The following is an 18091-nucleotide window of genomic DNA, read 5'->3' as shown; positions in this document are numbered from 1 at the left end:
TTTATTTTTGTGTGAGTCTTCGACCTCGTGTCAAATTTTTGCACCATTGCCCGGGAGTAGTGCGCAACGTGCGTTTTTTTTTTTTTGTAGTTTTTGTTTAAATTGTTATTGTCAGTTTTACACGGGTTGTGCTAGTGTGCAGGTACTTACAGGTATATGCATACACGACGCTCTCGGTCTTCATCACCGTTAGCGTTTGATCCCAAAATCGAGAGAACCTTTTGTCAGAATCGAATTCTTCAAAGAGAGAACAAGGTTATTGGGTCGCCAAGCATAAAAAGTCGATCAACTGACGCCACAATCATGGCTTCGGAACAAACTGTACTGCCAATGCCACCACCCATAAATCCACAAAACTCATCATCCACTGAACTCACTACCACTAAAATCTCTACAAGTGTACCTACTTCAGCCGTGTTTAGCTTTCAAACACCAATCAACCTTCCGCCCTTGACAAGTTTTATGCCTATTCAAGGACAATCTTCAAATTCATCACAACAATCACCTTTTGACTCTCAACAACACCCACTTTACAGTCAACATCCATATACATTTCCTCAAGACCCACCCATAACCCATACTTCACCGGGTCAGAGATCGGGCTCGCATTTGTATGGTGGATCACGTTATGGTGATGGCAATGAAGGGTATGAAGAATTTGAAGAAGGATATGTAAGTGGAGTTGATGGGAGTCAATTGAGGGTGCAAGGGCAATTCGAGTATGGACCCGAACTTCAACCGCAACAACAAGTGCAACAATGGGGTGGACCTCCAATTATTCAAGAACAACCGCAACAACCACAACCATTGCAACAAGTTCCTCAACAACCCCAATACCAACAACCTCAATTTCAACAACCAAATCCTCAACCGCAATTTCAACAAAATGTGCAACAAAGGCCCGTTTACTGGCAAATGGGCCAACCGAGAGTACCATTGGGGGTACCAAGACGTCATGCAAGAGAGATAGTAAGAAGAATTGAAGCTCACTTTAGACCGGTAATCACTAATAACCCATCTCCGGTGGTTATTCCTCAAAATTAAAATGGAAGAACGTTTGAAGTGAGAACCCATGCGCTCCAAAGTTTACCAAAGTATAAGGGTCTAGCAACGAAAGAACCTTATTTTCATTTGGAGGCATATGACTCTATTTGCAACACGATTGGGGGTCAAGGGTTCTCACCGGATGAGGTTAAGTTGGTTTTATTTCAATTTTCGTTGTAGGATAAGACAAAGAGATGGTTTTACACTTTGCCTTCCGCATCAATTTATACTTGGGCCGAGATGCAACAAAGGTTCTTAGAAGAGTTTTACACGGCCCAAAAGACTAATGATGCAAGATGAAGTTTGAGAAGCTTCCAACAACAATTGGGTGAAATGTTTCATGAAGCATTCGAGAGGTTTAATATGATGATCAAAAATTGTCCTCACCATGGTATAGCTCTCTGGGAATTGTTGAATGCTTTTCATGAGGGGTTAAATGCGGAAGATGAGAGGGACTTAATGTCAATCAAAAATGGTACATTCGGTACCAGTTATGAACAAGATGATTGGGCATTCTTGGAGAAAATGTTGGTTACATTGAAGAGAAATGCTCAAACCACAAGAAGAGCAAGGCCGGCAATTGGAAGACCGCAAGTCCATGCCGTAGAAGATGTAGGAGTACAAACCATTAACCAAATAATTGATGTTTATACAAATTGCAATGAGTTGGGTCATGCGGCGGATGTGTGTACGGTGGGACAAGAGCAAGTAGAGAAAGTGAATGCACTTCAAGGTCAAGGGAGAGGTGGTCAAAATTATAACATGAATTCAAACACTTACCACCCCGGGTTGAAAAATCATCCCAATTTTCGTTATGGGAATCCGACTACTCAATCTAATCTGAATTTCCAAGGGAATCAAGGAAATTATGTTCCACGCCAACAATACAACAATCAAGGCTTTCAAAGTCAATTTCAACAAATGGGAAGTGGTCAAAGTGGGTGTTCGGGTCAAAGTTCTTCAAGTGGGAATGAAGTCATGGATATGCTTAGGATGATACAACAAGACTTGCAAAGGAGAAATCAAATTGATGAGGTGTGCATGCAAAAGGATGAAGTCCGTGACAAAGCCATTCGATCGTTGATCACTCAAATGGGTCAACTTGCAACCGATATTGAGAATTTGAAGAAAAACAGCTCGAGCTTAAAGAAGGGGAACAATGTGCATATCAATGCAGTAAGTCTTTTACCTAATTTTGGAATTTCTAGTGTTCAAGTTGATACAACACCACAGTTTGTTGAGGGGGTGATGGAAGATATTAGTGATGAGACTGAAAATGTGAGTAATTATGAAACAATTTTTCAAAACAACTTTGAATTACAACCGAATGAAATATCTTTTTGTGAAAATTGTTCCTGTGATAAATGTTTAAATGACAAATTAACAAAAATAAGGGATGAGAGGGTTGATAATAATATTATCCAGAGTAAACTTCAAGACCCAGGAGTGCCCCTTTTATCAATCAAAATTAGCGAATTTAAAACTGATCGGGCACTGCTAGGTCTTGGAGCTTGTGTTAGTATAATGCCCGGTAGTTTATATGATCAATATGAGTTTGGTCCGCTACAAAAAGTAAACACCACCATGATTTTAGCAGATCAAACCCATACACTTCCCCGAGGCATGATATATAATGTGATGGTATATGTGGAGGATTTCTGTTACTCAGTTGACTTTTTAGTACTTGATTATGCTAAAAATGTAACTAATACGCAACCCACAGTCATATTGGGTAGACCCTTCCTCACCACTTCACTTACAGTAATTGATTGTGCTAAGAGGACCCTGGGAATTAAATGTGGGAATCGTGATAAATGGTTATTATTATTTGAAAATACTACTGACCCTCTTGTAGACAAGGAAAGCCTGAAGGCAGATTTTTTTAACAAGTGTGCATCCTTGAGCAAGGATCACACGAAAATGGAGTGTTTTGTGACTGACAGGTCAGTTGAGAAGAACGTAGTTGAGCATCAACAGAGTGAGAAGGTGGTAGAAAAAGGTGGCCGACCAAGGAAGACGAAAGTGAGACATCCATCTAACCTAAATGATCCTAGGTGGAGGATGAGGATGTTGGGGCCCGACCCTGGTTTGCCGGAAGACTGGTGATGTGTTGTAAAACACACGTATTTTCCGCACGTTTTATCTACGTATTATATTATATTTTATATGTTTTAACTCGTTTTAGATAGGTTTTACGTACATTTATTAATCTTGTAGGTTTTGGGTAAAAAAAAGGAAGAAACCGGGACTTTTCGAGCATTTTACGAGCCTTTTACGCATACAAGTTCAAGACAAAGTTCAAGGCCCGACCCGTATGCGTCATGGAGGCCCAAGACCATATTATATTATATTATATAAAAAAAAGGTTTCAATACAAGTTCAAGACAAAGTTCAAGTTCCGATCGGCAGTTTCAGCAGGAAAAAGAAAAATAGAAAAAAGGTTTTGTGTGCTAGGGTTTGGAGCTTGTGGCGGCTAGGGAAGGAAGAAGGAAGCAAGTGCAAGCCTCGGTGATCGTTTACCATCAGTTTACAGCAGCAAACAGCAGCCGGAATACCCAATATCCTTTCAATACTTTCATTGTTCATCAACTTTGATTTTCTTGTTTAATTGTTAGCTAGTTTTGCAGTTACTTGAAAGATTGATTTGTTATTGACTATTGTTGATCATTGGATGTTTGTTAAGATGATTGGTATGAGTTTAATGATGCTTTTATTTAGTGTTTTCTGCTGTCCAAAAAACATGCTCGGCTAAACTTGTTAGTTCTACCTAGGAATGATGATTATTGTAAGTGTTTGATAGGTTTTATGGATTGTTTGATTGATGGGCTTGAATTGTTATTGTAAAGTTTGATTTAGACATGAAATAGGTTGTGTTTAAGGGCTGGAAGTTTTTGGTGATTCATTGCATAAACCCCGTGTGTTGGTTGATTAGTTTCGTATTGATTGATCGGTGCATTGTTTAATTCTAGACTTTGTGTTTAGGGTTTGATTTCGGTAGGAATGATGTGTGTCTAATAACCCTATAATAATGACCCTCACAACTAAGCTTTAATATTAAAATGAAAATCCTAAAACCACACACAACCGGCAAGGGTACCGATCGCAAGCAGTATAGACCTAGGAAGTCCGAGTATCGAACACGTGGACACGTTAGAACGCTAAAGATCACTAACCCTAGACAAGACCTACCTTAAAATAATATTATATTGATTTTTGATTTCTTTTAACTTAACTGAACTAACTGGATTAACTAACAAAACTTACCAAAAATAGAAAACTTAACGGAAAACTAACTGTGTTAACTTAGGATGGAGAAAACGTCTATCTAGGTCTGAATCAAATTGTAGGTCTAACAAGCTAATGGATTGAATGATATATAGACACCGGTCCCTAAAGATGACACGACTAAGGATCGCTCGGGCTCACTGGATTACCTCTCGGTCTCACTCAACAAGCCTAAACTACTCAAAATCGCCTAAAACGACCAAACCGGGAAACAATTGCTAACGTGTTCTAATGAAGGATCACCTCTCGGTCTCACCAACACTCGACCCTAATGGCAATGAATACTACACAACCAAGGATAGAGGAACAATTCAACCTAAACCAAAATAGATCAACTAGTCGCTCAAACACCTAAACCTGACAAGAAACGAACTCGCTCTCACGCAATCCTTATTCTAGTTGGATCTTGCTTTTAAATCTCGTATTAAACATTATGGAGAAGTGTATGTTTTGAGTGTGTGTTTGGCTAGTATGGAATGTGAGATCTAGGGTTTATGAAGGATTAAGAAGCTTCTATACCTTAAGCCCATGGATCTTCCAAGCCCATATTCATCCCTACAAGTCCATATTAATACCAATCTCACTTTTAATTATCTAAATAAATAAACAAATAACCCCTTTTAATAATAAAATTTCATTTTATTATTTTCTCAAAATTTGGGTCGTTGCATCTCAAATAAAAACTAACTAATAATTTAAGTTTGCAAGAAGTGATCAAAACCTGCAAAAATTTCATATAATCAATATTACATAAAAATGGTTGTTTTTGCTTAATCCAACACAACAAACACCTAGTTACACCTAAAATCGTTATTGATGGTTGGGTAAAAGTTAGTTTCTTTTGTATATTAATTAGTTAGTTTTAGTGAAATAATCGAACGAACTATGGTACTTCAAGTATTGTTATGAGTTTTCAGGACATTGGAAGCTATGGAGGAATCAAATTGGCCAAAGGTGTGCGTTCATGAGCCCATGCTAAAGTTTCAATCAATTCCTGCCAATATCCACGCCAGGAAATTAAAAACATAAATCCAGTAGCCCAAACAAGATGTCCAAATAAAAACATCCATGCCCAGACTGAGGATATTTACGAGCTTGGAACGAAGATCGAGAAGTGAGAGATTGGAAGTGCACGCATCACGAGGCAGTCAAGAAAATAATAAATTCTGAAAAGTTGCATCTTCGCGATACGCGAAGATGCAGTGGAAAACTTCGCGATACGCGAAGTTGCAAGATTCAAGCCGCGACTATTTTGTCCTTCGCAATACGCGAAGGAGCATGCCTATCATCTTCGCGATACGCGAAGATGCTCAAAGTCGGAAAAAATTAGGGTTTGCCTTATATAAACCCCTTAACCTCCCCATTCGGATTATTACGACTTCCAGAGGCAGAAGAGGTGTTCTAGGACGACTTTCATCCATCCCGAAGCTTCCGGTTTGTCCTACGATCGTATGTTCATCAAGATAAGTGCTTTAACGATTATGTCAATGTCCGGCTAGTCCAGTGTGTTCGTTCTAGGCTAAGGTTTTGTATGAAGTACTGTTTTGATCAGATTCTAATGCTTAATGATTATAGCTTGATTGATTTTATATGATTTTTCTTGCTTAATTAGTTATTTGGTTGAAAGTTTGTGTTTGCAATTATTGATTTGTGTAACGTTTGTTTGGTTGTTCATCAACATTTAGGGTTTAAGCTCTTGTGTCATTGACCTAGAATCATCAAACCTTATCAATGAGTTAGTTGTCCTAGACATAAATTTGACAATTGTGGAGTACGGGTTCATTTGTGCCAATTCGGTTAGGGTATCGTTTGTCATCATAAATCAAACCATAGGACTAGCAATTATTATAAAACCAAACACTAAAGAATCTGTCAATCACATTACCCGAACCTAGAATGAATGCTTTTTATTAATATTATTTATAAACCTTTTTAAGTAATAATTAGTTTTAATTCAATCTTTTTATAAAAACCACTTGACATCGTCTGTCCGCTTAGATTAAATAATTAGTTATAAATTAAATAAACCTGCACTTTTCTTGAGTCCCTGTGGAGACGACCTTACTCACCCATACTTATTATAGGTATTTAAGTCTTTAGATAATTGTTTTGGAGTAGACCGAGACAGTCTACGTCAGTTATCCCTACATCTATAGCAAAAAGAAAAAAAAAACTTATCTTTTTATTACCATATAAATTTGTGTCACCATACGTTTTCTAGTTTATACAAACTAATACGTTCTTCAATGTTGTTAAAAAAACATTCGTTGACCAGCAATATGTTAAAGTTACATTATTTAGGAATTAATTAGTTTACAATTAATTAATTTACTAATTAAATTTATAATTAAAAATGATTGTGTTAGAAGTTACATTATTTATTAGATATAAATAATATTACATTATTTTGTTATTATTACAAACTAATTGATAGTTACATATAAATTTATTTTATTGTTACTTTTTAATTGATATTATTACTCAAATTAATGTTAAACAAATATCATTATTATTAAATACCATCATATTTTTAATAATATTTCTTTAAAAATGCGTCAAATATCATGTATTTTCTGCACATATTCATATATTACATACACAGGTTCATATATTGTGTAGGCGGAATCACGAATGCGTATGTGAAAATTTTACAATTGTAGGCTATTAAAATGAGCTGTTATTTATTATATGTACTTTAATGTGAAAAATAAAAAGTAATTTATTTTGTATTGTGTAGGTTCATATATGTATTGTGTAGGTGGTATCACGAAAGTGTATGCGAAAATTTACAAGTGTAGATTATTAGCATTATCAGGTATTTATTATATGTAGTTTAATGTAATAAAAAAAAAAGTTTATTCGTACTGTGTAGGTTGTATTTCGAATTGTGTACGCTGATTTTTTTCGTTTGTAGGTTCATTTATATACTATGTAGGCTCATTATTGTATTTGTGGTATTTTGAATTGTGTAAGTGTAATTTTTATCGTGTGTAGTTTCATGTATGTACTATGTAGGTTTATATATGTACCGTCTAGGTGGTATTTCGAATTGTGCATTTCTAACTTTTATCGTATGTAGGTTCATTTATGTGCTGTGTAGGTTCATATATATACTGTATATGTGGCATTTTGAATTATGTATGTGCATACATATAGGTTTATTTAAGTAATGTGTATGTTCATATATGTAACGCATAGGTGATACTTTGAATTGTGTGTAGGTTCATTTAAGTAACATGTAGGTGGTATTTCGATGTGTGTATATATAATTTATATAAAAATCTAGAAATTAAAAAAAATGTAGATTTGCTTGTTGTTAAACTGTAATAAAAAGATTTCGCTTATGAGAATTTGAATTATGTATATATTATAACAAAAAATGGTTATATTCATAATTAAAAAAACTACAGGTTTGTTTTTTATAATAAAAAAATGAAAAATGGTTAAAATTCAGAATTATAATAAACTCGAATTTGGGTAAAAAAATATAATTTATAATAAGAAAAAAATATAATTTACTATAAGAAAATATATATAAAAATTAATGTAATTGTCTTAAGAGAATAATTAGTTACCAAAAATAAGAGAAACCATTTGTACTAAAATATCTATATGATTAAAATAAATCATATAACTAATGAAAATTTATATTGGTTGGTTTTATTTCTCGCAATAAAAAACACTTATGAAATTAACCAACTCCTATATATATGTACACACAAATTTATGAATGCTTACCAACATATTTTGTTGACAAAATTTATTATTTAAAACGTGCTACATGTTGATACGATGATGTGTAAGAGACAAGAAAACTAGATTGTCTCATTCCGGTGTGATGTTATTTGTCTTATTATCGAACCATTTGTGTATTTGAGATGTTTATGAAATAAAATAAATAAATTGCCAGTATTAATAGTTTTACGAGTTTATGAGTGATATGTACGTTGTCCCTCACTATGCTTCGTCCCTGCTGAGAGGAAGGGTCACCCTTATGGCCCTATGGGTATGTTGTATGGCTTTCAAACCACATGGTAACTCCGCCACCACCTCTTGTGAGTAGGGTGTATGACTTTATTCAATGGCAAAGGTTTGTCACATAAAATTGATTCCATGGAAAATGTTAAAAAATTAAAATGAATTAACAATTAACAGCTTATTAGTTATTACACGTATGGATAGGTGTTGCCAGTAATTGTGTAGTTTGTGGGTACTTAAAGGTAGAATTGAAGTGGCAGTACATGATTAGTCGATGCATGGGTAGTACCAATAAGTGCCCATGTCCCCTTAGTCATGTCATATAATTTACAAAACTTATTCGCATATATACAGGAAACAGTTAAGAATAACTCGGTATAACTTATATACGTATAAAACATGTATCGTATAAACAAAACCACGGTTGGGTACATGGTGACACTTAAATATTATTTAAAAATTTTAAAGCAAATTTAGTAGTAGTGGTGGTGATGGTGGTGGTGTTAGTAGCAGCAGTAGTCTACCTATACTATTGAAGCAAGACACTGTTTTCACATGTCATTCAATTAGGCCCTACACATAGAATACCAAGTGTACAAGTTTTCAATTTTTACAATTTTCACTTCACGAATAATAAAATGAAAAATATGTTACTGGTTTGAATCAAACTCACTACATTGCTTTTAAAATTTTTTTTTGGAAATTGACTTTCATTAAACACCAAACACAAAAAAAAAAAAAACTCACTATTTCCAAGACGAAAATAGAGAGTCAAGAACCACAAAAAACATACATAATTACATCACATCGAAAGAACACCAACGATCCCAATCCACCACCCCTCCTTTAAATCTATGTTTATACCACAGAAATCCCAAAGTCTTGATGTCCGCAATCATCTCTACTACGTTCGGCTCCTTACTCGAAAATATCTTTTCATTCCTAGCCCTCCACATCCTCCAGCACGCAATGATAATAATCCCGTGAAGGATTGTCTTTTTATTGCCCGAAACTCTGCAGTGATCGTGCATACTCACCAAATCATTAACATGAAACAAAATCATCCCTGGCACCTTACACCATGTAGAAACACCATTCCAAATACCCGCTGAGATGCTACATCCAGTAAGGATATGTTCGATCGATTCTTCATTGTTGTTGCACCAAACACACAGCTGGTTATCAACCGGTATGTTTCTTCGACCTAGAGCTGTCTTTGTAGGAAGACGATCCAGAACTGCTCTCCACATAAAAATGTTACATTTATTTGGAATCCATTTACTCCAAGAAAAACCAAAGTTATCACCATTTGTTCCGGTCCCACGTAACCACTTTTTAACCGTAGCCACTTTGAACCCATCGTTACTATCATCACACCATACCCATGTATCGCCCCTATCGTTAAGATGTACCGCTTGGAGTAAGTTCTCTAAATCATGTTTGGATGTTGATTCCTCTTGTCTATTCGGAGCACGTCTCCAGTCCCAAACCATAATTCGATTCGTTCCAATAGACCGTATCCGTCCGGCCACGCAGATTGTCTTATCCTTCTCTAACGAGAATAGCGACGGGAATTTGTCTTTCAATGGCTTGTCACCTAGCCACATATCTAACCAGAACCGTATTTGATTCCCGTCCCCTATTTTCCCTCGTATTTTACAATTGAAACCAACTCCTTCAACCTTATATCTATTCCACAACATTACCAAGTTTTTCCAAGTCCCCGTTATAGATGAATTAACCGGGGCGACTCCCCATTTTCGACTTGTCCCATGTATTGCTACAATCACTCTTCGCCACATGGAATTTTTCTCTTCGTGAAACCTCCATAACCATTTGCTGATCAACGCAATATTGTTCAAATCAAGTTTTGCAATACCCAAGCCTCCATCTTTGATGGCTTTCGTTACCACCTCCCACGAAACCCAATTCATTTTTTGGGCATCATCCGTCCCTCCCCATAGAAACCGCCTTATTAAACTTTCCAGGATATTGATAATCTTCCTTGGCGCTTTGAAAAGAGAAAAATAGTACGTGGGCAAGCTATCAAGAACAGATTTTATTAAAGTCAAACGACCACCAATCGACAATGTTTTAGCTTTCCATTTTGACAACCTATTCTTAAAAGTCTGTACGACCGGCTCCCAATTGGTGATTCTATTCATATTTGCTCCAACCTTAATTCCCAAATATAAAAACGGAATCTCCCCAGCTTTACATCCCATCATACCGGCTTCCCTCTTAATTTCTTCGATATCGACCCCAACTCCAAACAATACCGATTTATGAAGATTGATCTTCAAGCCGGAACACAAAAAGAATAACCGGAGAATCCTTTTCATATTCACAAAATTGAAAGAAGACCATTCCCCCATCAACATTGCGTCATCCGCATACAGCAAATGAGATAGGACCGGACCATCATTAGGAAGCCTAAGACCATCAAAGGCTCCTATGTCACACGCCTTGTTCATCAAACCTGAAAACGCCTCCATCAAAACAATAAAAAGAAAGGGTGATATAGGGTCACCTTGACGAATTCCTTTCTGGCAACCAAACTCAAAGGTAGGAGATCCATTCACCAAAACCGCCGACCTAGCCGAGACCAAGACACCTCGAATCCATTCACACCAAGCCGTAGGGAAATCCATCTGTTCAAGAACCGACAATAAGAATTCCCAATTGACGTTATCGTAAGCTTTGTCAAAATCAATTTTGAACAAAAACATCTTCTTTCCTCGCTTCTTTGCCCACGCAAGCACTTCGTTTGCCATTAACGGCCCATCAAGTATGTACCTGCCTGTCAAAAACGCCGATTGATTTTCCGAGACCACTTTACTCATAACCATCTTCATCCTGTTCGCCAATACTTTTGTCACAACCTTACTTATGCTCCCGATGAGGTTTATCGGTCTAAAGTCTCCAAGACGTACCGGGTCACCCACCTTAGGAATGAGCGTGATGAAAGATGAACCGACCCCCGAGCTCAAACGGCCCACTCGATGATAATGTAGCATGATATCCACAAAATCTTTTTGGAACAAATCCCAAAAAGTCTTGATGAATCTAAAGTTGAATCCATCTGGACCGGGCGCTTTATCCGCTCCACATTGGAACACCGCCTGCTTAATCTCCTCACCCGCAAATGGACTTACTAAACTTTCGGCATCTACTTGTTGTAATTTCTTTAAACCATGGACTTTGAGCTTTGGTCTCCGAATCATCTTTTCTTTAAACTTTTCGCGGAAAAAAACCATAACCTCCTTTTTTATCACATTCGGTTTTGTCTCCCAAACATCACAACCATCAAACCTGGCAATTGATTCGCAACCTTTCTTTTATTAATGCATCCATGAAAGTATCGGGAGTTGTCATCTCCATAAGACGCCCATTTGCTACGAGCTTTTTGTTTCAGATCCTTTTGATAAAATTCTTCTAGTTCCCGTATCCGGCATTTCGTCTCCTCCATGATCCATACCTCCTCTTCCATAATATCTCTTGATTCCATTGCTGCATTCAAATCAAAAAGTTCCTTTTCCAGGATCCTTTTTTCCCCAAACTCCTTTTCCTTGCAATCCTTAATCCAAATCTTGATATCATGACGCAGCTTCTTGAACTTCAACATTAGAATAGTGTCTGGCGCTCCCGAAAAAGACCCAGATTTGATCGACTGCCGCACCATTTGACCAAAAGAATCCCTGCCAATCCAAGAGTTATAAAATCTGAATGGTTTCGGCCCAAAGTTTCTATACACCGTCTTCAGAATTAATGGACTATGGTCCGACTTATATCTATCCAACGCTAAGTATTCGCTAGTCGGCCATTCCATTAGAAAGTTCCAATTAACAAAAATTCTATCAATTCGGCTCATCTTGTTTCCTGCCACAAAAGTAAAGCTCCTCCCATTCAGAGAGAGCTCATGCAAATTTGCGTGATCAATGAACTCGTTAAACACTTTAGCCTCCGTAGAGTTAAAATTGGAATTTCGCCTTTCCGTTTCATTTCTAACCGAATTAAAATCTCCCGCAACTGTCCAAAAACCATCTCCATCACCTATAATACTCCCGATCTCCCCCCATAACGCCCGTTTGTCCACTAAGCTTTGGGGCGCGTACACATTTAGCATATTACTAATAACCCCACTACCTTTAATGTTACCCGAAATAAGCAAGCAGTTGGAAAATTTAGACACCGTTCCCATAACGAAGACTTTCGGATCCCATATCGATAACAATCCACCCGATCTCCCATTTGAAGGCACCCAGTCAAATAGATAATCATCTGACCCCCAAAACCGAGCTACATCTACCGTATCTAAATCACCATACTGTGTTTCCTGAATCATAATAAAACTCACCTCATTCCGATTCCGAAGACCTCTAACCCAGTCTGCCTTCCCAGAATTCCCTAACCCGCGTATATTTAATGATAAAACATTCATTGTTCACCCATTTGAAAACCTTCATCTTGCAACACCTCTTGTATCTTTGGTATAAAATCATTCAAACCTTCCACTCCAAGTGCCTCACCCAATTACACTGTATGTTGAACTTCTTTGAGTATAGCCGTATGTCTATGGTCTTCTTTTGAACCCCGTGGAAAATCTTCCACCTCATAGTTAGCCACTACTTCATTATTACACATTCCGACATTCTCCTTCTCCATACCTTCATCCCTATTAAGATCCGGGATCGAGTTCTCCTCGTTCGAGTCTTCTTTCTCATATCTACCCTGCCCCGATTTTATGGAAAAAATACCAATAAACTTATCAAGATCAAAAGGATCGTTGTCGTCCCTTAATCTTTTCTTCGGCCTTTCCTGCGACCCAGTCGAATCTCCCCTATTCTTAGAGCAATGTTTCCTCCAAAATTTCTTACGAGCATTCGATGTACCATTCTTCAAAGTATCACTGTTGCCCATATTACCGTCCGCAATACTCTCATTATGATCGCCACCTCCATTGTTCGCATTCACCATGTTTGTCGTCCGATGCTCCTCCCTTATTTCCCCCATCTCCAGGTCATCTAGACATTTGTTACCCGATTCAAAGACCGGCTCCGATCCTCCTTTTGTATCTTCTTTTCCATCCTGAGTTTCACCCTCTGTTTCCTGTTCCGACGTCTCTAAACTATAATCAAACTCCTCAACGCATTCCGGCAACCATTCTCCCACATCTTCATCAACCCACACTTTGTAAATATGATCCTTCCAAATCAAGTCCACTCTGTCCACGATTCTACTACTAGATTCAGTCAACACCCCCACATATGCATAAGCGAAATTTTTATCGTCCACCGTCATACCAGCCGACTGTATAACCTTCCCAGAACGACTCCCAACCAAGTCAAGTACCTGATCGATTGCCAAGTGAATAGGAACTCCATGTATCTGTAGCCATGCAATGCGATCATTGCTTTTAAAATGATTATGACTTACCAACTCAACTAAGATGAGTCAATGCTAACCTTCTCTTTTTATTAATTGTTATGAACTCACAACATTCCATTTTATTTTATTTTTTAACCACTCAATCTTGAGTTTAAAATACTAAAGCAAATTTAATAATAATAATAATAATAATATGATTCTTCCATGAAAAGATAACTACAGGTCCTTATCAATCATGATCGTCATCGTCTCAATGAGTAGGTTTCGTTTCCCGTCACGCATCGTAAACCCTAACCCTCACACAATCCTCCATCAATCCTCTTTCTGATCGAACCTTTATTCAATCATTTCGTAATTATATGTTCGATGATTTATCGAATCGTCGATGGAAGACGCTAGTGTTGTACGGTACCCTATGATTCATCTCGATGATTACGAATCTAAATTCTCTACTCCTAAGGTTATTTTGTTCACTGCAATTAACGTGTATACTGATTTTGTATCTATTAGTTGAAATCAGAACTTTTAAACTTCATTCATGGTGTGGCTGTAGGCAAGTTGTTCTAGGTTCATTTGATTTATAATAGTGATAACTGAGACTTGAATTGTGTGATTATAGGCAAATTTTTATTCAACTGTCATCATTGAGACCTGAAATTGTGTGATTTTTGGCAAATTTTGATCGGTGCTGATAAATGAAACTTGAATTCGTATGTTTATAGGCAAATTTTGATCAGTAGTGGTAACTGAGACGTGGAATGGGACGTAATATACGCAAATTTTAATCAACTGAGACTTGAAATGGTGTGATAATAGGCAAATTTTGATCAATAGTGATAACCGATTATAGGGTTTTTTTTATTGGCTTGCTATGCAGTTAATGCAAAAAAATATTATTGGATATCTGTCAAGGAACAATATTTGAGATATTGGTTATTGCGATGGGATATCAGTAATTTATTATCATGCAGAATTTATGTATATAGCAATTTAACACTTAACAATTGTAGCAAGTAGGAACTGATTAAGACTTAAAACACTAAAAATTGGCAATTAAGACTTAAAACATTGATATCAGAAATATCAACCAAATATCGTTCCAATATAGGTACCGATATTCTAACCGATATTTTGAACAATATTTCACATGGGGACCGATAACAGATATCCCACCGATATTGACTGCATAGTTGGCTTGTTAATTTTGCTAATATTCAAACTAAAAGAATGTTAACAATCAGGTTTCTGAAGGTATTGATGAAAACGGCAACACCAGTGATGTAAGTGAAATTCATGATCTTAACAAAAAGGAATCAGTACTGGATATTGAGAAAACAGATACAATAATAGGAAGTACTGTTGAAAGTGATGATGCTCATAAAGATTTGGATTCTGACCATGAAAAAGAAAGTCAATTTTTCTATTACGACCCACCCCTAACCGAAGATACTGGCGTTTGGATTCCTGTCTCGGTCCCACCGATGTCAGAAAGTCAACGCGAAGAATGGAACCGAGGCCTCCGTTCAAACACAAACTTGTTAAAAGATACTGATATCGAATGGGACCAGTTTGCTGGTGAAGACAAAGATTTCACAATGTGGGATGTTGTTCTCGATATGTTACTTGCAGCACAAGGCAAGATGCGGTCCATAACATCCGGTGATTCATACGCATATCAAATTTCATGGTTATCTGACCAGCTTCTCGAACATACATGGAAAGAAGTAACTCATAATCTTACAGAAGTTAATGCCGACATCATCAAGGAGCTTCTAGAAGCCGAGCCACCAAAATGGTTGGCTGATAGTGTTGCATCTTATTGTATGCTTTGTAACGTGCGGTTTCATCCTATAATGTGTTCTCGGCATCATTGTCGGTTTTGTGGTGGAATCTTTTGTAATGAGTGTTCTAAAGGAAGGAGTTTATTGCCAGCTAAGTTTCTTAAAGGGGACCCGCAACGGGTTTGTGATGTGTGTTGTGTTCGGCTCGAGGTGGTGCAGCCGTACTTGATGGACCGGGTTAGCCGTGCAGCACAAGTACCGACACAGGACTTGACCGACCTTAGTACGTTGAGGTCGTGGCTTAACTTCCCTTGGGGGCAAACTATGGAGTATGAAATTTATAAGGCTGCAAACACCATCCGGGGCTACTTTAAGGTAATGTGTGGATACAATGTTTTCTGAACCAAACCGGATAGCGAACCAATTGTTTTACTGGTTCGTTGGACACGGCTGGACCGGATTTAAAGAATCGAAGGTCGTCATAAATGATATAAAGTTTTTATATAAAATTTTATGTGTCATTATGACATTATCCAGTTGTTTAAATCCGTTTCAATTGTTCCGACTAGTGGACTAGACAGAATCTGAAAATTTGATATGAACCTAAACCCAAATTTAGTTATGTCAACTTCAATTTTAGTTTTGAATTTTGTCATAAAAACCCAACCAATTTTACATAAAACACATTTTTAGATAAAATTATCCAGTTGATTTAAATCCGATTCAATCGTTCTGACCAGTGGACCCAACATGAACCTGAAAATTTGACCCCAACTCGAACCCAAATTTATTTATGTCAACTTCTATTTTTAGTTTTGATCTTTGGCATAAAAGCCCAACCAATTTTACAAAAAACACATTTTTAGTAACAACAATCATACCCGGCATATCCCACGACTAGCTAAAACTATCAATAAGGGGTCTGGAGAGGATGGGATGTAGGCAGACCTTACCTCTATCCCTTAGAACTTGTAGATAAAATTATATAAAAAACAAATGGATTAAATGGGCCAATCCGCAAACCTGTCGGGTTGACCAGCACACAAACCGTTTAGCTAAGCGGGCTTGACCTACTCGTCCCCGTTTATACCAAACCCAAACCCGTGGATTTTGAATAAGGTTCGTGTCGTGTTTTCTGTTTGTGTATCTGCACTTTTAATAAAACATTAAGACTTAAATAAACAAAATCTGAAGGCTTGAGTAATAAATAATTCATAAAATGAGATTTTGAAAGGGGAAAAAACAAAAAATGATACAAAATCTTTTGAAATTCGGTTCGACCACCCAGTCCGACCGGCTAGGGGTGTTCATCGGTTCGGATATCGGTTTATTTTGTTTTTATTTTTATGGGCTAAGTGGATAACCAAAAACCGAACCGAGTTCAACCTATTTAGTCTGTTCGGTTATTCAATTAAACTGGTTATTTTTGGTTTATTTGATTCAATGTTGGTTTACTTATCTTGATAAGCAGATTTGTTACCGATATCATAATTCTATTCATTTTTTTCCTGGTTACGGATACGGTTTGTTTTTCTCGTTTTTTGGGTCCTCAGTTGGTTCGGTTCGGTCATGAAAACAATGTTTATTTTGTAACGCGTCTTGGCTTAGTTCTACAAATCAATTTCAAGATTTTCTATATCTTTTTTTTCCCTAGGTTGGATCTTTGACTCCAGAAAAGTCAATACCTGATTCCATTTTGAAACAAGCAAAAGGTCTTGCAGTTCTTACCGTTGCAAGAGTTGGCATGATGGTTACCTACAATATCGGAACGGGTTTAGTTGTTGCACGTAGAGAAGACGGCTCGTGGTCCCCACCATCCGCCATTTCTTCATTCGGTATGGGATGGGGAGCCCAGGTAACCTTCATATCTTCCTTCATCATCCACCTCAGCAACAAAAACGCCAACTCAGCATCTGTTTATAAACAGGTTGGAGGCGAGGTAATCGATTTCATAATCGTGCTCAGAAACACTGATGCGGTTAAAACATTTGGTGGAAACGCACATTTATCATTAGGAGCCGGAGCCAGTGCTGCTGCTGGTATTGTTGGACGTGCTGCGGGTGCTGACTTTAGAGCTGGTGATGGTGGATATGCTGCTTGTTATACATACAGTTGTAGTAAAGGTAAGTTGATGACGTGGACAATGACATCAGTGCCACGTCAGCTTTTGGGAAAATGAATGTTGAGTTGATGTTTTGGTTGTTTTATAGGTGCTTTTGTTGGTTGTTCACTTGAAGGAAGTATGGTGGCAACGCGTGTGAAAGAAAATTGTAGGTTTTATGGTAACCCAAGTATTAAAACGTCGGATATACTTCTTGGGTTGTTGCCTCGGCCTCCGGCTGCTGCGATTCTTTATGATGCACTCTCTGAATTGTACATGAAAGTTGAGAGGTATTGATTTATTCATTGTTTCAGATATGTGACCGTTGTATATAGACTTTGCAAATATGATGGATATGTGAATATGGTGATTTGATTGTTGGTTGATGATGATGGTGGTTTGCGTTTATTAAACTCGGATTTAATGGTTTGATTCACCGTGACAAATTGAACAGATGGCATTCATTATTTTATTTTTAGTTTCTTATTTTGGAATATGCAGATATGCGCGACTC

At 37.2% G+C, this 18091-nt stretch overlaps 2 protein-coding genes across 2 annotated transcripts; one reads left to right on the top strand and one right to left on the bottom strand.

Moving 5' to 3' along the window:
* Positions 1 to 11578: 11578 nt before the first annotated feature.
* Positions 11579 to 12748, bottom strand: LOC143574517 (uncharacterized). Its single transcript, XM_077059120.1, has one exon. It carries the CDS (start codon positions 12746 to 12748, stop codon positions 11579 to 11581), a length of 1170 nt encoding a protein of 389 aa, XP_076915235.1.
* Positions 12749 to 14084: 1336 nt separating this feature from the next.
* LOC143574521 (uncharacterized) lies at positions 14085 to 18016 on the top strand. The gene is made up of 5 exons (XM_077059121.1): positions 14085 to 14155; positions 14937 to 15851; positions 17131 to 17331; positions 17404 to 17599; positions 17687 to 18016. The coding sequence occupies exons 1-5, from the start codon at positions 14111 to 14113 to the stop codon at positions 17872 to 17874; spliced, it is 1545 nt and encodes a 514-aa protein (XP_076915236.1). The 5' UTR covers positions 14085 to 14110; the 3' UTR covers positions 17875 to 18016.
* Positions 18017 to 18091: the final 75 nt, after the last annotated feature.

Source organism: Bidens hawaiensis, unplaced genomic scaffold, assembly GCF_021521415.1.
Source record: "Bidens hawaiensis isolate Kalapana, Puna unplaced genomic scaffold, B.hawaiensis_p1.1 tig00027055_1, whole genome shotgun sequence".
Classification (NCBI taxonomy): Eukaryota; Viridiplantae; Streptophyta; class Magnoliopsida; order Asterales; family Asteraceae; genus Bidens; species Bidens hawaiensis.
The sequence above is the reverse complement of the archived record's forward strand: the minus strand, read 5'-3'. Positions and strand labels throughout refer to the sequence as shown.